The sequence below is a fragment of the Mesoplodon mirus genome (assembly GCF_964341445.2).
Source record: "Mesoplodon mirus genome assembly, chromosome: 6".
NCBI classification, from domain to species: domain Eukaryota; kingdom Metazoa; phylum Chordata; class Mammalia; order Artiodactyla; family Ziphiidae; genus Mesoplodon; species Mesoplodon mirus.
Genome location: NC_138982.1, coordinates 995,972 through 1,020,672, shown reverse-complemented (window position 1 = coordinate 1,020,672; position 24,701 = coordinate 995,972). Strand labels below are relative to the sequence as shown.

Here is a 24,701-nt window from a genome sequence, read left to right as displayed (position 1 = left end):
ATCCAGGGCACCGTTCTGGAGATGGAGGTGCTGACATTCAGGGCCTCATTGGTCCTTCACTCCCACGGGGCATTAGGTTTAGGATAAAACGATCCTTAGGAGCGGTTGGTTTGAGGAAGGTACGCCTTTTACTGGTGCTTCCTCTCTCGCTGGGCATGTCTGTGGGGACACCTGTGACCCCAGAGATTGTGCCCAAGAGGAGGGATCTGGGTCTAGAGAGGGTAGGGAGGGCAAGAGACGCACAAGATGACAGTAGAGCCTGTCTGTGCACACACGGTCCACCACACCCTGGCTCACCCCCCACTCCGTTCCTTTCCACCCTCTAGGATGGCCAGGTTGAGTGGGTGTCGCAGGAGGTGGAGGAAGGGACTAGCATCTAGGTTTAAAGACCAGAAACGAATATCCCCGGATAATTTCACGTCATTTTCTGGATTCAAAGGAGGGGTAGAGTGGGGAAGACAGACGTAGAGGGGCAGTGACACAGGGCCCGATTCGGGGGTCTCTCTGAGGCACGGCGAGGCGATTCTCTCCCCCGCGGGTGCGGGCTCCGGGTGGGTGGACTGGCGCCCCCCAGCCCCGCAGGCCCCGAATGACATCAGAGGCTGGGGAGCGCGCAGAGCGCAGGCGCGGGCGGAGAAGCGAGGCGGGAGGGGGGCCGACCAGTGCGGCTAGGGAGAGCGTTCCACCGCCCTGCGCGCAGTCCCTGCGCCCCGCTCCGCCCGCGCCTCGGTGTTCGCGCCGCGCCTCGGGCGTCCAGAGCGCGCCCCTCGCACCGCATCAAGCGCCGCCCGCGGCAGCCCAGCCCCAGCCTTCCTCCTCCTCCTCTTCTTTCTCCTCCTCCTTCTCCTCCGCCGCCGGACACGCAGCCGCAGGCCGGGGCCGGGACGCAGCTGGGGAGTCAGGGACGCGCGCAGCCAGCCCTTCCCCCTCCGGCTCCCGCACCGCCGGCCGCCTCCCCTCGCCCTCCTCCTCTCCCCTCCCTGCTCCTTCGCTTCTCCTCCTCCTCCTCCTCTCCCAGCCCAGGCTGCCAGCACCATGTCCGCAGGGGGAGATTTTGGGAACCCACTGAGAAAATTCAAGTTGGTGTTCTTGGGGGAGCAGAGTGGTAAGTACCCCGCTTATTCTCTTGGCTTGGTGTCGAGTCGAACCCCCGCCAAATCATCCACCCGACTGGGACCCCGGCCCCGGCTCGAAAAGGCCCCTCGGTGCCTGGGTAGAGGGGAGGTTTGGGGATGAGAGGTCGGGGCCGGCTCGGGCGGGGCCGGGCAGGGGAGGGGCCAAGGGTAAGGGCCGAGGAGACGCTGGGGCCGGAGGTGGGGGTGAGGGTGGGATCTGGGGTGGGGGCTCGGGCTGCGGGTGCAGGTGCGGCGCGGCGGGGAGGCCGGAGGGCGGCGGCTCGCTCAGCGGCGCCGGCCGAGGCGTGAAGGCTCCGGGCTCGCTGGCTCGCTCGCACTGCGGCACCGGCTGCGGGCGACCGCGCAGGTGGCGGGGCGCCGGCGAGGGTCGCGGGAAGGACGGCGCCCCTCTTTGGAGAAAGAGACGGGACTGGCGTCTGGCCGCTCCCCACCCCGCGGCACCGGAGGGGTTCCCTGGGGCCCCTGCGCGGAACCGTAATTACGGGCACGTCCAGACCCCGGGGCAGACGGCCGCGGGCGGGGGGAGACCCACAGATGTCTCCTCTGAAAAGAGCGGGTGCAGGTCGTGGGGGAACAGGGCGCCTACCTCCCCTGGCTTACGTCCGACTGGGCGCAGAAGGTTCTAGACCCGCTGCCCTTCGCCAGTGTGCATTCGCCCCTGTGGGGCTCAGGGATCTGGGCGATGACAGCAAGGGTTCCCCAGTGCGAGGCAGATTTGGGGGATGGTACGGGGCGCCTCACACCAAGAGCCGTGAAGCCCGGGGCTGGGCAGAGAAAGGACCAGGCGACACGCCCTGCCTGGCTTCCCAGCACCCCTCCCGAGAGCGTTGGCGGCGGATTCTTCCCACCCCCCAGCTCACCGCCCTTCTTGGGGGAGGGGAGGTCACCGTGGCAGCGGGCCAGGGGCCGGGGAGAGGGGGGAGACAAATGGCTTACGTACCGCACGGCAGCCTCCCCAGGGAAAGCATCTCTGAAATCCAGGTTAGTCCCGAGGTGGAAAACCAGGTTGCGGAGCATGGATCCTCTGACACTTGTAGGAAGGAGTGGTTTCAGAGGCCTCTCACCTGGGGCTGCAGGGAGACCAGCTGGGCCCTGAGCAGCTCTGCTGCGGGAGAAGGCCGTCTCTGGGAGCAGGACCAGCAGCTCTAGCTCTCCAGGGCAGTCCAGTTCACCCGGCTTGGTGCCTGTGTATACACGGGGCCAAGACACACACAGCCTTGGGAGGACCTGGGGGGCTCCGGGAGCAGTGCTGCCGCGAGGTGTGTACCTGCGGGTTGTGGAGGTCACACAGCGGTCTCCGGCCTGCTGCTGCGCAGTACAGCTCGGAGAAGGGTGTCAGAAGGTGGTCAAGTTCTGACATGGGCTTGGGGGCCAGGCTGGGCGTTTCCGAACAAAATCAACTCAGGCAGCCAGCCCTGTGTCCTGGACTCTGAGTTTCCGATCTCAGTAGATTCCAGTTTCACAAAACTAACTTTTTCTTGTGCCTAAAGGGATTTGGGGGGTGGGGGTGGTCTTCACATCCCAGTGCTAGTCTTAGCGGGCCTAGAGCCCCGGGAGTTGAATTCTTAGCTGTGTTCCCTTGAGCAGATTTCAAAGCCTCTCTGAGCCTAGTTTCTGTCTCTGTAAGATGGTTGCCTAAGGGCAGTTCTCTTACCCCTTCATGTTTCCTCAGTGTCTCTCAAAGGGCCTGGACCATGGGAGGTTCCCGACAAACACTTGTTTATTCCAGGTCTGAGCGTGCTTCAGCAAAGGACCAGGGGTTTGATGAGGAGAATGTCTGGTGTGTTTGAGGGAAAACTTTGGGCTCCCACGGAATCTCTGATGGGCTGAGGCCCCTACTGAGCCCTGCAAACCCCCTTTGCCCCTAAAATCACAGAAATGAGACCTGAAGACCTCAGAGAGTGAGCGCCCACCTCTCCAGCATGTTTATATGGGAGTTCCACCCCCAGGGGTGGGGTGTGTCGACCCAGAGTCCTGTTGTGAGCTGTTACCCCTTCTGGGACTGGAACCACATCTCCTGTTCCCAGTCACTAACATGCCGTTGGGAAATAAGGTGACCTTGAATTGGGGAAGCCAAGAATTGGGGAGCTTCCCTGATAGTGGGTTAAGGTTGCCATACTCTGGCCAGGCTTGTGGCTGGGTTGGGTGACCTTGTGGAGATACCAGGCTAGTTGGTTGGGAGCATGCTTTCTGGGCCCTTTGAACATGGTCATTAGGGGGAAAGGCACTGCCATCAGTGCCAATGGCTATTAGCCACACTGGTCCCTTCTGGCAGGGAGCCCTAGGACCCTGAAAAGCCTCCTCCCACTGTGTTGTGTCATTAGTGGGTTGTTTACCTTCAGTTTTACAGAGCTTTTGGGGTCCCTGAGTTAGGCAGGAGACATGTGCATCTCTGAGCCTGGTGGGACACAGGAATTGCCACCGCAGCCATGGCTTCCATCTTGGCTGCATGTACTTTTACACGTGTTGGTCCTTTGTGCCCGCATCCTCTACAGCCTGTGTGGTGGAAGGAATTCTGAATTCCCACTGAATTCTGCCATCACCTCCACCCTGGGTCTCCCTCCCTGTGTGACCTTGGAGGTACCTCCACTTCTGTACTCAGGGGACTTGGGTCAGCTGAGCACAACAGGGACTTCTAGAACAGCATGGGCTGGCCTATATGAGCTGAGTCCCCTGGAAAGGGGCCAGGGGAAGGAGCTGGGCTTCTCCTGTCTCCTGTGCCTGGCTTACTGGTAGCATCTCTCTAGGCCAGTGGGCAAGGACAGCTGGATCCCAGAGAGGAGTGCCCGGCCTGGAGCCCAGTGATGAGGAGGGTGCCCAGGACCAGATAATCCCAGGGGCATCGAGCCCTCAGAGATTCCAGGGACCTGGTTTGGGTGGGAAGCCTTGAGGAGCCACTCTGGAGAGAATACCTCTAGCCCATGAGAGAGTACCCCCTCCTAGCAGCAGAATGATTGCCTGACTGTGGAGCATGGAATACAGGCTGGCCAGTATCAGCCTGGCAGGGGGAGGGATTGTGGAGAGGTTGCTATGGACCCAGGATGAAGGGTTTCCTTGCAGTGGGGAGGCTGTGCAATCCTGCTGGGGCTCAGATGGCTCTCTGGGCCTGCTGGCCGTGCCCTTGTGCTGATGGCAGTGGAGGGGGAAAGGGGGGTGATGCACACCAGTCCCGACTTGGGCACTTGGTGGCATCCAGAGAAGGCAGGCATGAGCTCGACCTGGGGGACACAGCCCTCCTCCTGAGTTCTGATGGCGCTCTGTGGGGCTCCAGCTTCACGCGGGGCTTCTCGAGTGCGTGTGGTGGGGAGGGGGCGTGGGCTGTGTCTGCTGCACTCTGGCCTCTGCTCACCTCCCTTCCCTGAGACTCCTCCAGCCGGAGCAGGAAGACTGACGGACACAAGTTTGGTCTCCTTCCCCAGGCTGAGGCCAGTAGGCCAGCTTCTCCCTGTGACCAGCCACCTTCCTGTCCTCCCCTGGCAGTTGGGTTGCTGGAGGTGCCATCCGTGCCGAGCACGATGTGAGTGGCATCCCTGGACTCACGCAGCATAGTGACGCTGCAGGCAGCTTCGGCTGTTTACTCATTGGTTCAACCATCCCTCTCTCCCTCCCCCATCCGCCTCTCTCCCTTCCTCCTCCCAGCATCCATTTATTCATTCAGTCAGATCTTTGAGTGTGTCCCTGCCCCGTGGAACTTATAGTCCACTGGGGAGCACAGACATCTGCGGATATAATTACAGTAAAGGTCTGCGAGGGCCGTGACGAGGGAGGAACAGCTGCTGTAGAAGCACATAGCAGGGCGTCCTACCCACCTTTGGGGGCAGGTGTCAGAGGCGCCTTCTAAAGGCTTCAGAGGGGGAGACGCGTCTATAGGCAGCATGCTGGTACTCCTTCTTTGGGCCGAGTGCAGGGAGTGGGTCTTGCAAGGGGCCCACCCTCTCCAGGGAGTTTTGCCTGCTCCTCTCCCTCCTGCATTGAGGAAGTGCGTGGGGTGGGGAGCAGGAGGACACGGGTGACCCGCAGGCGTCTGGCTGCCACTGCTGAGAGGGAAGGGGCTGCCCCTCCACTTTCATCCCCATCCTCACTGCCCGGAGGGCCCTGCCTGACCCCTGCCGTCCCCCCACCCACACGGCTGCAGCCCCACAGGGAGCCCACCGCTGGCCTGGTGGTTGTGCCTGAAGCCCATCCCAGAAGCTGACTCCTCCCAGACCTGCTGGCCGTGCTGTGCCCAGCCTAGCTGGGCACTCACCATGGTGGAGCTTTGTTTTTTTCTGAACATTTTTAGAAACAATCCCATGCTGCCCCAAGACCTCTGTTATCTTGGTTCCTCAGGATTTTAAAATGCTTATTAACTTCTTTTAGGTACAAAAGCCCTAACTGAATTTTAAGCCGCTTAAGGGCAAATTTCAGCACCTTAAGGTGACTAGTCATCTTAGTCATCCTTGCCCCCTCTCCGCCTGCAGGAGGCTTGTGCTCATTAAATATCTCATTTGAAAATGATGAGAGATCTTTGCTGTGTGGGATTTGCTGATGGCCCATCAGTAGATTGAAAGCGACAGGAGTCAAGGCCGCTTTGGAATAGGATTCTTTATCCTGACACCTGCCGCTTTCTCAAGCCAGAGGATTTTTATCTGCAACACTTACCGGGTCTTTCATAGAGGATCGGCTCGTTTAGCCTTGGTCACGCCCACCTCACCATTCATCTCACAGAAGCTGAATTTCTCAGGGCACCCCCATCCCCACCATCTCTGCAGAACTTTGAGAAGCAGCAAGGCCACCAGAGGTGGGGCGGAAGGGACACATCCAGACCCGGCAGAGCTCACTTCGAGATCTGAAGTGAATCACGCAGTGGCTCTGTGCCTCAGCTTCTTGGTCCTGCTTTCTCTCTTCCCAATTTTTCTCCCTGCCTCCGTGGCTGGAATGAGAGAGGGAACCTTGGATGTCAGGTGCAGGCCCAGAACCTTTGCTTTATTTGTTTAAAGAACTGGGTGTGAAGGTCAGACGGATAGACACCAAGATGAGAACTAGCCTGTCCTTGGTGTGAGAGGAAAGTGGCATCCTCAGTGCTGATGATGGATGCTCGAGAACTAGCCAGAAGACAGAACAGAGACCGAGGACACGTCTGGTGGTGCACGTGTGACAGCGGTTACCGTCGTTTGCATGGTCGGATTATCATTGTTATTTGCAGCCTCCAAATTATAATGAATACCATTAAAATATAACGATATAACCTCATTGTCCTTTTGTTACTTATTACATCCCTAAAATCAGCCCATGAATGTTTATCCTTATAGGTGTTGCCTTGACATTGCAAGCTCGCCCAGGGCAGGCCTGAGGGTGGTACCATCTGTGTCCCATCCAGGCTGCAGAGTGTCCCTGTCCTCCCCAACCGTTCTTCCACTGTTGCGGAATGAATGAGCCTTTGAATGTGCAGGGCTTTCTGGTCTCAGTGTAAATCATTTAGAGAAACTGATGGACAGACCCGTTGGGGAGGGTGAGGAAAGGTTAGGTGGAACAGCAAAATTCATAATCATCGGGGGTGGACTGCTGTACTGGGCATTTCCTCCACTGTCTGTCTGTGTATCTGTCTGTCATCCTTTTCCATTTCTCACCACAGAGAAGATGGGGGAGGTTGCCCGGGAGAAGTGCCTGACGCACCCTGAGATGGGCAGCTTTTGTGAGAGCCCAAAAGACAGGCTGCCGGGAAACGGGGCTGTAGGCAGGGCTGGGCACTTAGGCCCTGAGGGGACCGCGGTGATGAGGAAGCCAGTCTCTGCTTCCTGGAACAGGGCAGGAAAGGATGCAGATTCCTAACGCCTGAGGACTCCTAAGAGCTTCTTCACTGAACTTGAAATTTCCAATTCCCTTTTTTATTTCGGTAACTTTGGCCCTGAACTAAGTGGGATCTTTTTTAAAAAGTAAATTGTCACTACCGTGAATATGTTATCATTTTCGTAAAATGATTTATTTTTAGTAGCAAAGCATATCTATCCTGGTCTCTTGGTAACAAGGCTGGTGGGAGCCTGAGTGACTTGGCCAGGTGCCACCTGTTCCCCGGGGGGTGACATACCCAATGGACAGACCAGGGTTCAGGAGAAAGCAGATGATACCTCACCCCTGAGGGCAGAATGGAGCCTTTACAGTAAAGGTTACCTCTATAAAATGCATTAAAAGAGTGGCAGCCTGGAGCCCCAGCAGCACCCGCGAGGGAGGAAGACTTCATTTGGGTGCGCTCTGTGCTGGAGACCACAGCTTTCTTCCAGGGCCTGGGCAGTCGGGGGACGGGCTTGTTGCTTTAGTGGGGTTTCCCTCGAGAAAGGGGTTTCCAGTATTGGGGTGACTGGCTCACCCATTTCCCCCTGTGGCTGGAGATGAGGTGAGGGCAGGTCACAGAGGCTGGCTTGGCCAGGAGCTGGGACTTTATCCCGAGGGCAGTGGAGAACTGGTGGAGGATCCTCAGCTGGGGAGTGGCCTGGTCACATGGCCGCTGGGGAAGGATCTGTCATTCTAGGGGCTTGGAGAGGAGGGTGGATGGGGAGGGGTCCACACCCAGCCAGTCGTCCTTCGTGACAAAATGGAGCTGACCTTCCTGGGTTCCTGTATCCTCCCCCAGTTAACCCAGTGGGTGTTTGGGAAAACCCGCCATGCCCGAGGCGCCACACAGGCGTTGCGATCTTCCTAGCACCCTGTGATAGACGTGGGGTTCACCCTGTTTTGCAGGCCGGGAGGCGGAGGCTCAGAGAGAGCTGGTCACGTCCAAGGGCTCTCTGCTCATGTGGCAGGATTGGAATCCGAACCCAGGTCGCCATGAGAAACCATGGACTGTTGGGCCTCGTGCCTCAAAGGCAGGCCCAGGCCCAGGACTGGGGGCGGAGACAGGAACACTGAGGCCGTATGGAAACGAGGTCCCCCGTAAACGCCACCTAGGGAATTACGTGCCACGCTCTCTGCTGAGGAGGAGCCAGCCAGCACAGCGTGGGGGTGGGCGGGAGGAGGCCTTTGACTCCCCCAGGCTGGTGAGGGGCGCTGCGTGCCTGAGCCGGGAGGAGGGCAGTGGGCTCCCGGAAGGAAGCAGGGTCTCCTCGTGGGAGGCTGATGGAGCTGGGTTGCATAGCAGGCACTCCGTTCTCATACAGGGTGAGCTGCTTATCTGGGACGGTTTGAAGGGAGCTGACAGGGATGGGGGCACTAAAGTCCTCTAAGTCGGCCTGCAGCCCACTGCCGTGGAGGAAGGACCCTCCCCAGGTTCTAGCTGAGAGCTCATTACTCAGAAGGGAAGAACCGGTCACACTGAGAAGCTGGTTCCTGCCTGCTCTGGGGGTAGCCCTTCCTCTGGCATCATTCTCCCTCCAGGCCTGGGGATAGCAGGGCCCTGGAGACCCTGATTCTGTCTAGGGTCTGCCACCAGCTGGCCATGGGGTTGGATTAGCCCCAGCCCATCTTTCACGTTCTCGATATGCCCCTGGAGGCTAGTGGACTTGGTGATCACTAGGGCCAGCGGAGCTCTAAGTGGTTCTGTAATTCGGCACCAGCTTAGAGTATGACGCCAAGCCAGTAACACTCCCAGCCTGGGCACGGCACGGGCCAGAGGGGCTGCAGGGATGAATGCCTGGGATCAGGGCCTCTGCCAACTGTTGCCCCTGGAACTGCCCTGGGCTCCAGTGCAGGGTCCTCTCCAGTCTGCCACCTCTTCTCTTGGCCAGCATTCTAGGCCCTCCTCCCTGGGCCCAGCCTTACCTCCTGTGCCCTCAGGGTGCTCTGGTTCATCCCTTCGGATGCTGTGTTTGGCTCAGGTTGCCAGGCAACAGGGATGGAGCTGTATTGCCCTTCCTGACGACAGGCATTTTATCCCATACAGAGGACAGCAGGATGGGTGACAGCCCCCAGGTACTCCTACTCCGGGACACTTCCTTCCGTAGCCCGGTGGGTGGGTGGTAAGCGGGGAGGGCTGGGAAGGGGCCAGAGCCAAGAGGGACATGCGGTGTCCCCAGCAGACCAGTCCCAGCTCCTACTCCAGCTCCACCACCAACGGCATCCTCTTGAGCCCTGGGCTTCCAGCCCGGCCTGGCCCTCTCTGTCTGGGTGTTGGGATGTAACACCCAGGCAGAGAGAGTCCTCAAAACTGAGGACCCCCGGTGCTCATTCCCCTCCAAGTCAGTAGGGTCTTTATGACCGTGTTGGACTTTCAAGATGTGTCTAATACATCAATATGGGGCACATGCTAAATGCTCCAGGAAGAGATAATTTTGTTGGTGAAATAGTGACGGCCCCCACCCCCGCTCGTAGATGTATGAGGGGAAGAGAAGTAGGGGTGCAAGGTTTGGAGAATCACTGATGGACCGCTTTTGTGTAGTGAGCTGCAGGGCAGCGTTCTTGTGATCTGACAGGTAGAGCTGCTTATCCATTTTGTAGATGAGGGAAGTGAGGCTCTGAGAGGCGAAGGTGTTTACACAGGTGCAGGACCCAGAAGCTGCTACTGCTGAGCTGGGAAGGACCCCCGGGTCGCTGACTCACTGGCCGGTGTTTTCCCTGCTGCCTGGCCTGGCAGGGAGGGGGACAGACTCACCCTGACCCCCTGTGGCCCCACAGCTGCTCACAAGCAGAGCACCTCCAGTTCACTGCCACTGTCCCTCCCTGAGGACACGGCCCAGGGACTGCAGGCTGGAGGGTCTGCGGTGTTGTGAGCGGGACAGTTCTTGGACCGAGGTAGGTGGATCATAAGCCTCAGCCAGTGTTGAAGTGAGTATTAACTACACAAGCAAGGCTGTGGGTGTGGTCTGCTGGGGAATCAGGGGAGGCTTCCCGGAGGGGGTGGTGCACAGTGAGCAGGAATTCACTGGCAGGTGAGGGAGGCGTCATGAGCAGAGTGCCCACCTGTGCCAAGGCTGAGGGCTGTGATGGGCATGGGCCTCCCAGGGAATTGGGTATCCTTCACGTGGCTGGGCTCTGGCGTGGTTGGGGGAACGTGGTGGGAGGAGTTGCACCTGGGGAAGCAGGGTCAGGCCACACGCAGGAGCCTGGGTCTTCCCTGCAGGCAGCCGGGACCCAGTGGGGGGCTTCCACCAAGGAGGGACATGCTTATGGGTTAGAAGACAAGGCTGTGGCCCACTGGCAGGCAGGAGATCCAGGTGGCCTGAACCAGGCCGGCTGGAAACATGAACATTCAGAGGATGGAATTTAGAGGAGGCCTTGTGACAGGTATCAGCTCGAGCTTCCTTCCAGCCCTTCCAGCCCACCTCGGCTGGGGATGTATATTTTCTTGATTCTTTCTCTGTTGACCGAGGACTCAGGAACAATGAAGGGTTGTAGAGGAGGGACTTTTGTCCTTCTCTGCAAGACCACACTGTCCCCAGATGTACCCAAACTGGCTGCCTTAAGCTCCTCTGCCCTTCCAGCCTCCACAGTGCCCTGGGTGCTCCGGGACTGCTGAGCCCTTCCAGACTCTTCCCGTCTGCCAGCTGCTCAGGGCGGGTGAACACCTGGAGAGGAGAGGGCCGCTGGGTGTGCGAGCTCCTGCCTCTGTGCAGCCTCCTGCCACTGCCTGCCTTGCTGGGCTTCTCTTCCAGCGGACACCTGACTCCCTTCCTTTGCTTTCTTCCGTAGATTCCCTTGCTCTTCTCTGCCAGCTTCCAGCTTCCCAACCAGCTCAGGCGTCCCTGAGGACTTGAGGGAGGACTGTGTGGGGAAGAGCTTCCCCCCCACCCCGCCTTGGAGGCAGAAACCTAGTCTTAAGCTGGCTGTGCAAAAGGCAAAGGGTGGGAGCCAGGGAGCTGGCGTGGAGACAGGGGGCTGCCTTCCTGAACCCGGCCCCCACCCGCGGGCCCGCTCACGGTCTGATGGTCTGTCCTCAAGGCCTGAAACGCCACCCTCCAAGGCCCTGGTTACCTCTGCTCCCTGCCCCTCATGTCTTCCGCCCATGGAGGTTACTGAGCCCCACCTGGGTATTCCTTTGCCGGTGTAGCTAGTAGGGGGAGAATATCCTAATTATGCACCGTCAGTGGTCACAGCACGTTTCAGTGGCCCCTGTGGGCAGGGCCACGTTAATGGTCTGTGAGGTCAGAGTGGGTAAGGAGACCTGTGGCCTCGGTTGGTGCTCAGCAGAGGTGTCACCCCTGCCCAGAGTTGCTGGCCTAGAGAAAACGGCCTGGAAGCTGGCGGCAAGCAGCTCAGCCCAGCTTTGACCTGTTCGAAACCCCGCTGGGTACCCCCGTTGCCCCTATCCCGGGGCAGAAGCAGGACCAAGAGACACATCCCTGGTTCGAGACTGCAGAGCTGCGAGTGTGACTTCCACATGGGCGTCAGGTCCCTCTGGGGGCGGCGTGCGGATGCCGAGAGAGGTAGAGAAAATGTTCTGTTCTGACCCTGTTGACGAGCGGGGAGTAAACATCACACAGACTGAAGAAGATAAAGTGAAGCATTCAAACGCACATTTCTTGTGTATTTCCCCATCCAGTGAAGGAGGGGGGGAGTTGGGAAGTGCAGGGAAGAGAGGGCCACGGAGGCACCGAGGGGAGGCCCCCCCACCAGACACAGGTGCCGGAGCGCACCTTCACGGGCCTGCTGGCCGCCACGTGCGGCGGCCTTGGGAAAGCCCGGGTGGCATGAGGCTCTAGGCAATGGTGCTGTCCGTCCCGGGGCCCCGACCAAATAGAATTAAAGGGTCCTGTAGAGGCATTGATTCCTGGGGGGACACAGGAGTGACGGGACCAATTCTGTTTTCATGTGGAGGATGAGCTGAGGGGTGGGGGCTGCTGCTGTGAGGAGGCCGACGACCCTCGGCCAGGCAGAGCAGGAGTGGTGAGAAGGGCTCTCGCCTCGGCCCCGGGGGGTTAGGGAGGGCGCTCTTCAGCTCCACGGCCCCAGTGCTGCGACACCGGGCTTCCGTGAGCAGACTGAGCCTCGTCTCTCCCTCCCCAAGGCCAGCTGGCGCTGCCCCACTGGGACCCTGCCGTTCCCAGACTGGGCTGCTGCAAGTAGGGTCAAGCCTTGGGGCCAGGAGGTTATTTGGTTCTGCTCCTCTCTGTGTAGAGAGCACCTCTGAGAAGGGTTTATTTTTAGGGGAAAAAAAAGCCACTCTCAGATTAGCCACTTATTTTAGGGATATTAGCAGATCCTACTGTAGCACCAGGATCTGGAAATTCTCCCCTGATTCTCATCCATCACTCCCCAACGTCCGGCCAAAGCACTGCCGGCTGCTGCCCACGTCAGAATGTGAAATGCAGGCCTGGAAAGGCGCCTTGCCAGCCCACCCACCCTGGTTCTCTCCCACCTACATCAGAAGAGGGCAGAACCCCAGGTGTTGGGCCAGAAGAGCCAGCTCCTCCCCTTTCTCCATCATGCAGCCAAGGGGTCATCTAAGCCAGAGTTCTGGTCTGGACAGCAATGTCCACTCATCTGTCCACCTCACCTCGGGGGGCTGGAAGTGCTGTGGGAAATGTATGGTGAGGTAGTCACAGCCCCTGCCCACCACAGCCTCTGTGCAGGGCAACTGGGGGCTTCAGTCCTAAACAGAGAGACCTGCGAGGTTCTGCTGCAGGTGACCAGCCACTAACACCGCCGCAGGAGAGGAGGCGGGGGCTGAGGGAAGAGTGGAGGGGTCATCTTTTAGGAATGTGAGATGGTTTAACAGATACAACCTAAGGTGACCCTGAATGAGTCACCCCCTTGCCTAGTCCCTTCCCCTTGAATGCAGATGGAACCCAACACTTGCTTCGAGCCAATATGGTATGACCAAGATGATGGGCTGTCACTCCCATGATTGTTTCTCTAAAAGACTCCTCTGCTGGCCTTGAAGGCGTGAGCTGCCATGTGGTGAGAGGGCAGTGAGGGGTCATGTGGTGAGGGACTGTGGGTGGCCTCTAGGGGAAAAGCAGCCTCTGGCCGGTAGCCCCCAAGAAGATGGAGACTGAGTCCTCCAGCCACGAGGAACTGAATTTGGTCAGCCACCACAGACAGGAGCTTGAAAAAGGACCCCGAGCTCCAGAAAGAAATGTAGCCCAGCCGATGCCATGATTGTAGCCTTGTGAGACTGTGAACAGAGGTCCCAGGAAAACCGTGCCCAGACTCCTGCCCCAGGGGAATGTGATATAATAAATGTATGTTGTTTTGATCCACTAACTTTGTGGTATTTGTTACACAGCAACAAATAACCAGTACAGATGGGGTGAAGATTTTTCCAGGGAAGACACACCTCAGAGATGTCCTACTTTTGCAGACAAGGAGTTGGAGCTTCCATGAGAGACTATGACCTGCTCCTGGTTTAGCAGCTGGCTGGGGCCATGGGAGGAGGGAGGTCCTGCTCCGGGGAGGCCCCGGGAGTCGGGTCCTGGTTCCTGCTCCGCTTCTGCTCTCCCTTCGTGCAGCTTTGAGCAAACCCTCCTGCTTCCTGGGCCTCCAATTTTTCCTCTGTTACATGAAGGACTGGATCTGATGATCTCTAGGTGACTTCTTGCCATAACTTGGTATTCTGAGGCCAGTCTGATCTGTGATCCTTCTAGAAGCCAGGCCTCAGGGCCTTAGTGAGTTTTAATCTCTGCTGCTCCTCCCGTGTTGTGTGTTTCCACTGTGGCTTCAGGAGGCATGATCTTCCTGTCCTGGGCATAATTCTGTAAGCCTGATGGGTTCAGGCAAACCTCTGAAGTGGAGCTCTTGGCTGTGCACCAGGAGTTACTATCTGGCCATGAACCTGGGGCCATGTGATCCTGGGCCAGCGACCCCTCTTCTCTGACCTCACATCTCCTAGCTTAGTGAGAGGCTTGGACAAAATTAGTTCCAGAGTCCTCGATGGCTCACACCCTCTGTGGTGCTGCTTTGGAGAAGGGCTCCTTAAGGACCTGGAGCTTGTGGGATGGGACAAGTGAGCCTGGATACATCTTCTTGATACCCAGGCATCCAAGTCCAGGGGCAGACCTGGATATACGCCCAGTTCCTTGTTCCCCAGCCTGGCCCTCCGGCCAACCCAGTGCCTGGCCAGCAGTCATCTCTGGTCCACAAGGGCTGGAGACAAAGAATCCTCCTTGCCTGCTGGGTGGTCCTGTGCTCACCCTCAGACCCAGGGGTCTGGAGATCTAGAGTGCATCTTCCACCCCCGAAACAGTGGTCCTCATCTCTAAACTTCACCTGGAAGGCCATCCCTACTCTCCAGGTGAATCTTGAGCAGGTGCCCTTGAGCCCATCCTGAGGGCAGTAGGGGTCTTCTTTCTGTTGACTGAATGGGGAGGTCTCCACATCCACTCTTCCCTCACCAGCTGGCTCTGGACGTGCAGGGGCTGGGATTGTGCCATTTCCTCTTTGGCAAAGCAGCAAGGTGCACAGAGTGAGCAGGCTGTGTGAGGGTATGCAGGGACAGGAGGGGGCGCTGGGCCCCCACAAGTGCCGGGAGCAGCTCCCTATGCTCGGGGAGGCCTTGGAGTCAGCACCCTTGGTCCGCGCCAGCCCAGGGTTCCTCTGAAGGATGCCATGCCTCCAGCAGCCTGTGACCTTGAGGCCACCTTCCACCTGACTGGGCGAGCTTGATCTCATGGCCAGGCAACAGCTGGGCCCCCTTGGATGGGGGCTGTGGGTCCACTGTCACAAGGCCCCTCTGACTGGCCCTCAGCTGATAATCTGGGAAACACGAGCCATGGCTCTCAGCGCTCTGTCTACGCATTGTCACTGCCCCACTGTCCTCTCCCAGTGAATGAGGCTTTTAATAGCGATGCCACCAGCAATTTGCCTTAGGAAGAGAAGTATAAATGTGAGCATGTACGTATATTAATTTGCCAACCTCCATGCTGTGGATGAACCAAGAGTTCCTCTCAGTTTAATAAACTACCAAATTGCATTAACACCAGCCTTGTCAAAAGATCAGCTGGTGGTGGGAATTTAGAATGTGTTTCTTCCTTCTCTCAAACATACATATCTCCACTATGGATGAATTCTTCACGGCACCCATGCAGCTACTCAGACATGTGACATGATTGGCCAGCGTAGGGTCGGACTAGAGTTGGGCTGAGCCTCAAGCCAATTGGAATGCAGTGCATCCTGCCCATCCAGGTCTGGTTGTCCAGGGAAGCCAAGCCAGAGTGTGTGCACTGCAGGCGGGTCTCCTGTTCTAGCTGGGGGTGGAGAGTGGCTAAGCACTCAAAGCTAGCAGGTGCTGCCACTGCTGTTGAGACCTGGAGGGGAGACCCAGCACCTCTTTGAAGCTGAGAAGAGTGTTCAAGATGACTCAGTGAGGTAGAGAGGGTCCAGACAGTGGGTGAGCGGGCCATGGTGGGGAGGAACTCTGCAGCCCACATGAGCTGTGTGCTCAGGCTCTGGTGGTTTTCAAGAAATCCTGAAGACGTCATCCTTGATGAGGTTCTCAGTTTCGTAGCTAAGACACCAGGGGTACTAGAGAGTTTCCCCACACACCAGGGCTTCTGGTGCCTGCTGGGTTGAGAGAGAGAGAGAGAGAGAGAGAGTGTGTGTGTTTGCATGCATCTAAGTGAGCATGAGCACATGGTGGTTATGCCAGGGTTCTGCCCACCGAGCTGTCCTGTCCAGGCTTACTCCATCTCCTGGCCTGTGGTTAGAAGGGCTCACAGCAGTTCCCCAGTGCCCAGCTAGGTCCCTGTTCTTGGTGAAGACTGTTGATGCCAAGTACAGTTATATTCTATTTCCTTAGGAAAATTTCACGTTGACCACAGTGTTTAATCAGAACAAGCCATTTCCTGAATGTGTGCAGAATCTGAGACAGAGATATAATGCACATATGTATGTGTGTGCATAATTTTAAAAATCATCATATTTCGTTTTCTCCTTTAACTTTTTATCTTGACATAAGTTTAGGCTTATAGAAAGTTGTAAGACTAGTATGAAGACTTCTCACATGCCTTCCACCCAGAATGTTAACATTTTACTGCTCTTGTGGGATTCATAGCGCTTCTGTGAGGTGGGCACTTCTGCCTCCATTGTACAAATGAGGATGCTGAGCCTCAGAGAGTATAGTAACTAACGCAAGATCACCCAGCAAATAAGTGGCAGAACCAAGATTAAAATCCAGGCCTGTCAGTTCTGTGTGCTGACCATGTGTGATATAAGCGTGAGTGTGTAGGTGTCTTGCTCCTTCTGCCCAAAGAACTTCCTTTCTTGTGTTCTAGATCTGCTAGCAAGAAATTGTCTTGGCATCTGACTTCTTTATATCAACTCCATTTTTGAAATATTTTTGCTGGGTATAAAATTCTATGTTGACAATATTTTTCTTTCAGTATTTCAGAGATGTCACTTCATTTTCTTCTGGTTTACATGGTTTCTGACAAGGTAACAAAGATGTTTATTCTATGTTTTCTTAGGCCTGTGATCCAATATATTCTTGTTATTTCTGTTTAAACAGTCAGTTATCTTTTAAAGAGATTTCAATGATACAAAAGAAATCTTACACATTTTACCATGTAGTGACCATTCCCTGTGTTCACTATTGCTTTAGGTGGACCCACATTTCCATCTGGTGTCATTTCACTTTTTCCTGGAGTACTACCTGTACAGATCTGCTGCTGATGAATTCTGTCAGCTTTTGAATATTTGAAAAAGTTTTTATTTCATCCTTATTTTTGAAAGATGTTATATAGTATGTATCTGAAAGTTACAGAATTCTAGGTTGATAAGTTTTTCTTTCAGGACCTTACAGGTATTGCTCCACTGTCTTCTTGCTTGCATTGTTTCTGAGGAGAAGTTGCTGTCTTCTTTATCTTTGTTTCCCTGTATATAGTGTGTCATTTTTCCCTGGGTACTTTTATGATTTTCTCTTTATCACTGATTTGGTGCAATTTGATTATGATGTGCCTCTGTGTGGTGTCTTTTATGTTTCCTTTGCTTGGGGTTTGTTGAACTTTTTGGATCTGTGGTTTACATTTTCTCTCAAATTTGTAATATTTTCAGTAAAACTTTCTTCAAATCCTTCAAGGACTCCAAATACATGTATGTTAGTCTACTTGATGTCATCCTGTGGCTCACTAGTGTTCCAGTAATTTATTTCTATTCTTTTTACTTTGTGTTTTATTTTAGATATTACTCTGTCTTCAGGTTCATTGATCTTTTCTTCTGCATTTAATCTGGGATTAATCTGTTGTTAACCCATCTAGTGTATTTTTCGTTTCCCACATTGTAGTTTTTACTTCTATAAGGATGATTTGTGTCTTTTTAAATATCTTCCACATCTCTGTTTAACTTTTTGAACATATGAAATGCAGTCATAATGTTTTTTTAATATTTTTGTTTGCTAATTCTAACATTTGTCTAACATGTGTCAGTTTCGACTGATTTTTTTCTCCTTATTAAGTATTTATTTTATTGCTTCTTTTCGTGCCTGGTAATCTTTTATTGGGTGCTAGACATTGTGAATTTTGTCACGTTGTGTATTGGATGGTTTTTGTATTCCTATAAATTCTTAGGATTTGTTAGCTGGGACTGGAGTGGTGCTCAGTCTGGGGCTAATTATTTCCCACTCTTGAGGCACAGCCCTTCAGAGTTCTCTCCCCAGTGTCCCATGAATGAGGAAGCTTTTCACTCTGACTGGTAGGAACAGGCACTGTGCCAGGCCTATGTAGATGCCAGGTGCTGTTTCCTTTTTAATCCATTTGGGTGGTTCTTTCCCAAGTCTTGAGCAGTTTCTTTACACACCTTTTCTGGTCAGTCCTCAGCTGAAGACTTAAGGGAGCCACTTCGCAGACCTCTGGTGTTCTCTCTCTCTCTGTGCACCTCCTTCCTCTCTTGTGAACTTCAGCTGCCTTGTTTTCTCCAGACTCTCAGCTCTATCTCCCCATTCCCTGTGCCATGTCCTGAAGTTTTCTCAAGGCAACAATTTGGGGGCAGTTGGGGGGCTCACTTGATTTGCTTCATGTCTCTCAGGGTTTGCTGTCCTTTACTGCCTTTATGTACTGTCTTGAAAATCATTGTTTCATATATTTTGTCTGTCTTTTGATTGTTTCCAGTGAGAAGATAAATCTGCTGACCGGAAGCTAACATCTTGGGTCTTTGTTTTTTCATTTAATCATTTATTTGTAGGGGACACTGGTCTGGGCCCATGAGTGAGAACATTGGCTTGGACAGGAGTGCTGTCTGGTCTAGTTAGTATTCTTTTTTTTTTTTTTTTTTTTTTTTTTGCGGTACGCGGGCCTCTCACTGTTGTGGCCTCTCCCGTTGCGGAGCACAGGCTCCGGACGCGCAGGCTCAGCGGCCATGGCTCACGGGCCCAGCCGCTCCGCGGCATGTGGGATCTTCCCGGACCGGGGCACGAACCCGTGTCCCCTGCATCGGCAGGCGGACTCTCAACCACTGCGCCATCAGGGAAGCCCTAGTTAGTATTCTTGATTTTCATCTGTGATGTTCATACAATTAATTATATAAACGTAAATTTGCTGCATGATTTCTGCACTCTGGACTCTTTGCAAGAACTTTCTGCTATCCAGCTCTTATTACAAGCTCATCATTAACAACTAGTTTGGTCTTGTCTTATGAATACTGAGAATTGTACAGATGATCACGTTAGCTTTTTTTTTTTTTTGCTCTGACCTCCAGAGAGCTCAGGCAGTTTCTTAGTCTGACTTTAATGATCGGGTAATATATTTTAAAATGTATGTCTGTGAACAAACTTTTTGCTCCAGCCTTCTCTTTTTAGCTTATTTATCCTTTCCCTTATATCCCTCTCAAAATTCTTAGTTGCAAATAAGAGAAGTCTACTCTCACTCTCCAGCTGATTCAAGCAGACAGTGTATCAGAGCAATGACTGGGGAGCACAGAGTCTCTGGGAGGGTCAGAGTCAGAGAACCAGGCTTGGAGCAGCAGCCTGAGTCACACCAGGACTGGTCCAGGGGGAGACACAGTCCCTCTGCTGGGTACTGTCAAAGGCTGATGTTGAAACCCACATCAGAATCCAGGGACATCCCACACCTCACTAGATTCATGTCAGTCATTTCTGGTGAGTCTCACGTGAGCATCTGATGGGAGAAGTCTACGTAGGATGCCTACAACAGAGCTGCAAGGGAGGCTCTTGCATTGGGGAGGGTGGCTTTAGACCTCCCCAACACAGTAGGGGCATTCAGAGGAATTGGGCAGCTATCCACTGTTGTTATTCATAGGTAGCTACTGTATCCTGATATTATTTTAAATAATACAGTCACCAGTGATCCTTTTGTGGGGGAAAAAAGGAGAGGGTTAACCCAGGCTATCAGATGAGTGCAAGCACTCCTGTGCACAGCAGTCATGCCAGCGCGCAGACTGGTGCACCCTCCCTGGCCTCTGTGCCCCTCCGCCCTCCCACCAGAGCAGACAGCGGAGCACAGACCCTTCTTGGGCTCTCAGGGCTCCAGGCTGGTGGGGGTGGGAGTGGGAATGGGATGAAATGTTTGAAGGTTAGCGGGACCCGAGGGTCAGAGGGACTCCGCCCACAGCTGGAAATGAGCCCCTCCCTTGGTCCTTTTATCCAGCTGCATTTCAGGCTTGGTAAGCATTGTCACTCGCCTCAAACTGGAAGCAGCCCTTAAAGACCATCTAGCCTGACCTCTTAGCTCAGTGAGTGGCAGAGGTGAGATATATGTTGGTGGGGGCAGGGAGTGGATGACACCCCACAGCCACTGACCCAGGGCAGGCTTTCCTGGTATCACTGGGCTCAGAGCAGATGCGGACAGTTGGAGGGCAGTGGGGAGGCGAGAGCATCGGGGATGGACCAGGCTCCCAGCTGGAGCAGGAGGAAGGGCCTGGGCCGGACCAGCCCCGACCACTGTCCTGCGGCCCCTCCTTCCGCTTCTCCCCCTTCCTCCCTCTGTTCCGTCTTCCCTGGGTCCCCCGGTGAGGCCCAGGTGACTGAGCATCCTCTGGCAGAGGGAATTAACACACTTAATTAAAGTGTCCAATTAATAGCTTTGCATATTTCTTAATTACCGCCTGAGTCTTTGGGGGGATGGTTTGAAATGGGATTTTCACGTGTTTCCTCATTTAGCCTATGGTGGGTGAGCCAGCTGGCCCCTCAGGGCTCAGGTAGGAGCTGACAGAGCCCTATTCTGCAGCAGCTCTTCTGAGCATGAAGTGGCAGGGTGGGGTGTGCAGCCGGAGCCCGGCGCCCAGCCCCCCACGCTTCTCCACCTTGCAGGAGGGGAGGGCAGGGCTGGGTTTTCTGGTCTGTGAAAATAGAACAAAAGGAAACAAGGATCAGCCAGATGAAGCTGGTGTCTCCACAGGGCCTGGGGGCTGTGCACCTCATGGCCAGGCCAGGAATGGGGGGCTTTGTAGGCAGGGAGGTGCATGGGACTGGTGGAGCCATCTCCCCAGGCCCCTGCAGAGCAGGGATACTGGACCAGGAAGGGACTGGCCTCCTTCCCAGCATCAGGATGAGGGCTGGGCCCCTCCGTGGCAGGCCCTTCCCAGCACTCCCCAGCATTTCCCATCTGTGTTCTGGAAACTGAGCTGATGGGACACCCGAGTTAGCTGGGCCCATCGTAGGAACCGGTTGCTGGTCTGAGCCCTGTGGAAGCAGATTTGCCTTTCAGCCCCAGGGGCCACCTTGTGACAGCTTCGGACCTTCTCTGACCTGGGCAGGCTGATGGGGCTATGGGCCAAGAATGCAGAGACCGTTTCCCTGGCATGGGGGCTGCTTTCCTAAAAACACAAGTGTCTAAGAGGTGGGCAGCCCGCCAGGGCAGCCTAGAGATGGCAGTGAGGTCTGCCACATCTTTCCTGCCTGCCATCCTGGGCCCAGCTCTGTGACCCCAAGGAGGACCGGGGGGACCCCACTGACCATTCAGCAGCGCCCCTGTGCTGGTGTGGGCAGCAAACCTGAGTGAGCAGCTGGGCACAGATTGTGGGGCAAGGTTCGGGTGTGGCTCGGTGTGGGGGGACCCCAAGGGTGGGGCACACGCTGCCAGGTCTTGGCACACCCTCTGCCAAGTCTCCAGCGAACTTCTTGCTCTCTGCCTCACATGTTGCCCCGTTTCTGGCCCTCACGGCAGTCTTTCCGCCTCCACCCTCACCCGCAGTGGAGGTGACAGGGCGGAGAGGGTCCTTCCTGGAGCGAGACAGTGTCGGAGTGGGAGTCTGGGGGCTCACAGCCCACTCAGCTGTCAGCCTGTGGCCCGGGCACCAGCCACGCCTGGGAACTCTCATAGGCACTGACCCCAAAGCCCTGGGAGTCTGGCTTCACATGGCAGCCATGGTGAGATGTGGGTAAGGGACAGCTGTGTGCAGAGGACACCTCAGCCTCACATCACCAGACCCCTCAGGTCCCTCTCCTGGGAATGCTGTCCCCCTGATGCCTCGTCTTCACCAATCAAGACCCAGCCCAAATGCCACCGCCTGCAGGATGCTTCTGCAGTTCCCCAGCAGAGAGTGGCCTTGCCTTTTGGTCGGCCTCTCGGTACCCCCTGTCAAGTCGCCTTGCCTCTGAGGTGTTTGCACCTGAATCTGGCTCTGCCACTGGGTGAGGGCTGCTGTAAGGCAGAAGGACATCTGCTTCTCACCATGAACTCTGGGCCTAGCCTGGGCCCAGCACAGAGTAAGCCCCCACTGGGTGTTTGGTGAATGAGTAGAGAGGCCTCACGTCCTCTGCAGCTACCTAGAAGCCACTCGAATGCACAAAAATCTATTTACCTGGGACCTGCCACTGAGATGGGGACTGGGGCCCATGGGAGGCTGGTGGAGTGAGCGGCCGCCATGGGTGAGGTCCAGGTGGGTGCTGCTGGCTGTGAAGGGCCGCCCTGCACTGGTGGAGCTTCCAGCGTGTGCGGAACCGAGCTCATCGGGACAGCCCACGGGTTTGCAAGACCTCTGGGCCCGAAGCTTAGATGTGGGTAAGGAAAGGGCTGCTCCGTGGTGCCGTCCATCATGGAGAATACGCTCAGATCCTCAGCTCCTGAGGTTGAATGATTGTTACCCGTCATCATGTGATGACGTTCTTCTGAATGTTGTGCTGGTATTTATGCTTTGGTCTGACAACTTTAAAGAAAGCTTTTATGGGTGACCTGAGCCCAGAATGATGACTTGGTGTTTGCTCCTTGTCCAGTTCGCTTGGGCTTATGGAACGGCCCCATCGTGTGCTAGTCACAAAGCCAGGTGTCAGGGAGGCGTCCTGGGCTCTCCTCTGAGTCTGACCGGTTACCAGGTCCTGTCACCCTCCTCTGCTCTCCACTTCTCCCCAGCGCCACTGCCCTTGCTTTAACTGAGATCCGCCATCCCTCGCTGGATTCCTGCCCCCAATCTGGCCCCTGTAGGCCCTTCCCCCCTTAGAAGTGTAAGTTTTCTTCCTAAAGCACAGAACTGTTGCTCTGGTTACCTAGTACTCTATAACAAACCACCCCAAACTTAGTGGCTCAAGAGGATGAAAATATTTGCTTTGCTCAGGAATCTATAATTTGGGCAGGTCCTAGCAGGGAAAGGGTGCCTGTGTTCCACTTTGATGGCTCCAAGGCTGGGGCTCGAGTCATCTGAAGGCTCGCCCACCCACAAGTCTTCTGGCTGTTGGCTGCTGGCTGGAGGCCTCTGTTTCTCGCACGTGGGTGTCTCCATGTGGTTCTCCCACGTGTAGGCTGCCTTGGGCTTCCTCACAGCATGGCGGCTGGGTTGAAGGGCTAGCTTCCAGAGTGTGAGGGAGCTGGAGCCCTCCAGACCGAAGCTGTGCTGCCTTTTCTAACCTCGCCTTCGAGTCACACACGGTGCCATTTCTGCCACGGTCACAGGCCCACAGATTTACCTCTGGATAGAGTGTCCGTGGTACATTGTAAGAAGAGCACATGGTATGGGGCATATTTTGTGAGCCATCGTGGCCATTATGAGCTGCCACACCTTTCCCACCACCTCTCTGCTTAAGACCCTTCAGGAGCTCCTGCCACCCCTGGGAGAGAATCGTGCTCCTTGATGTGGCCACATGGCCTGGCCGTCTAGCCCCTGGCCCACTGGGCTTGCCTCTCTCTGTCCGTCCCTCCCCTTCCTCTACAACTGGCCCCAGAGATGGATTTTGGTTTAAATCAACTCAGTGGCCACAGGTAGCTTCCTTGAACAGTGTTTGTCGTTTACCCCTCTCCTTACACACCTGGTCTGGCCCCATTTTCCCTGAGACAAAGAACAGGGGAAATGACCTTGACCTTGTTGCCTCCCATCTCTTTGCAGAAGCTTTTTATCTTCCTGCCTGTATGCATTTGCTCCCGCTGTTCCCTCTGCCCGAAGTACCCGGTCTCCTCTGACCCCCCCTTCCCACAGTTCAGCAGCTGCCCTTGCAGCCTTCCTGATGCCCAGCCCCCTGGGCCCCCGCCTTTTGTGATCTCCTGCTTTGCTGCTGGTCAGACCTTCCCATAAACCAGCGCAGTGTCATTCATGAGGTGAGGTCTTTGGCGTCATATCTGGTTTTATACGGCAGCTCCACTGCTTCCCAGCCATGTGACCTTGGGGATAAGAACCACCTCACTGGATCATGATGAGGATTAATGAGGAAACCTAAGAATTTCCTGTCGGGCGCTGAGCAGAATCCCAGTAAGAGTTAGCGTTTCCATTCCTTCTTTCTAGAGGCTCCTAATAAGTGCTCAGGAATGAATTTTCTCACCCTCATTTGGGTGAAAGAGGGAAAATACATCTCCCTGCTTAATCATGTGGGATTAAACCACCAGAAGATTATAAGAATATTGCTGAGCCATGAGCAGAGAGAAAAAAGCTCAATAATGATTGCCTGCTTTTTGTTTTTTTTTTGCGGTACGCGGGCCTCTCACTGTTGTGGCCTCTCCCGTTGCGGATCACAGGCTCCGGACGCGCAGGCTCAGCGGCCATGGCTCACGGGTCCAGCTGCTCCAGGGCATGTGGGATCCTCCCGGACCAGGGCACGTACCCGCGTCCCCTGCATCGGCAGGCGGACTCTCAACCACTGCGCCACCAGGGAAGCCCTGCCTGCTGATTTTTAATAAAATCCTTCCAGTAGAGCTGAATCTCTGCCCTGGGAAAGAGCTCCACGTTGCTGCTATGGTGTCCGAGGGCAGTTGTTTGAAGGGCAGTGGGACAGTATGACCTTGAGAAGAGGGCTGTGTGGGGAGGACGGCCCTCCCACAGGCTGCAGGGGGCCTCAGGAGGGCAGGGGGCCTCAGGGGGAGGGTCTCCCACCCCTCCCCCCGCCCAGCCCTGTCTGTGCTGCTTGAATGCGCTGCCCTCTTGGGCCTCCCCTTGGGTGGCCCAGTGGTGGTGCCCAGTCAGTTGACGGCTCCAGCTGTCGCGCTGCTCTTTGCGGTGAGACGAGAGTGGCCAGGTAGGCAGGCTCTTCATAGCCAGGTTCCGGCACCTTCCACCCAGAGCAGTTGTTGAGGGTGGGGTGTGGGGTCAGGAAGCGCATGGGGCGGCCCCGTTACCCAGCCGGCTCCCTTCCGTGATGCCAGGGCGGCAGTGGGCGAGGGGCTCCTTCGTAAACGTCTGCCTCAGGGCCCTAGGGACAAAGCATGGGGGCACCTTTCCTGCTGTTGGCGCTGCACAGTGTTGCCTGGGCTCCACTCTGAGGGCTGGTTGGTCCCCTGCAGGCTGATGAGCCCCACCCTGGAGCCCCCGGGCCATGGGTCAGGGTGGAGGCCTGGTTCAAGTTGGGGC

At 55.7% G+C, this 24,701-nt stretch overlaps 1 protein-coding gene across 1 annotated transcript in view; it reads left to right on the top strand.

Moving 5' to 3' along the window:
- The first annotated feature begins 635 nt into the window (after positions 1-635).
- RAB6B (RAB6B, member RAS oncogene family) overlaps positions 636-24,701 on the top strand; it is a 62,356-nt gene continuing 38,290 nt past the window's right edge. The window contains exon 1 of the mRNA XM_082625285.1: positions 636-1,105. Within this exon, the coding sequence (XP_082481411.1) occupies positions 1,036-1,105 (70 nt within the window). The 5' untranslated portion in view covers positions 636-1,035. The remainder of the gene's footprint in view (positions 1,106-24,701) is intronic.